Below are 477 nucleotides of genomic sequence, written 5' to 3' on the forward strand. Positions count from 1 at the left end.
CAGCTCAGCCCCGGCGGCCGCCGCGGGGGCCGCGCCTCCGCTCTACCCGCAGCTCAGCCTCAACGGACTCCCGCAGCTCGGCTACCAGGCCGCAGTGCTCAAAGACGGCCTGCCGCAGGTCTACCAGCCCTATCTCAACTACCTGAGGTGAGGGCCCCGCGCGGGGCGCGGAGCGCCAAACGCGTCTCGCTGGTAGCAGCCCGGCGCCTACGTCCCGGCTGGCTCCTGGTCCTCAGGGTCCTGCTCACCCAAGTGGCCGCAAGGGGGTGGGTGGCCAGGGCGGGGCAGTTTGGTTTCCTTTTTCTTCCCTCCTCTCCTCACTATTTTGGGGACACAAAAGGGGCGCATAATATGCCGTTGTTGGAGCGTGCCTCCTCGAAAACATCTTCTGAACTTCCCAAATCTGCGAGATTTCGGGGCGAGATCAACCCTGATTTAAAATGTGCAGCGTCACTATAGGTGCGCAGTAGCTCAGTG

General features: G+C 63.3%; 1 protein-coding gene across 1 annotated transcript in view; it reads left to right on the forward strand.

Annotated features, from left to right (window-relative positions):
* The window catches only part of PGR (progesterone receptor), an 83315-nt gene that overhangs the window by 1702 nt on the left and 81136 nt on the right, over positions 1-477 (forward strand). Inside the window, exon 2 of the mRNA XM_077766717.1 lies at positions 4-147. Within this exon, the coding sequence (XP_077622843.1) occupies positions 4-147 (144 nt within the window). The remainder of the gene's footprint in view (positions 1-3; positions 148-477) is intronic.

Source organism: Crocuta crocuta, unplaced genomic scaffold, assembly GCF_008692635.1.
Source record: "Crocuta crocuta isolate KB4526 unplaced genomic scaffold, BGI_CrCroc_1.0 scaffold105, whole genome shotgun sequence".
In the NCBI taxonomy this organism is placed as follows: Eukaryota; Metazoa; Chordata; class Mammalia; order Carnivora; family Hyaenidae; genus Crocuta; species Crocuta crocuta.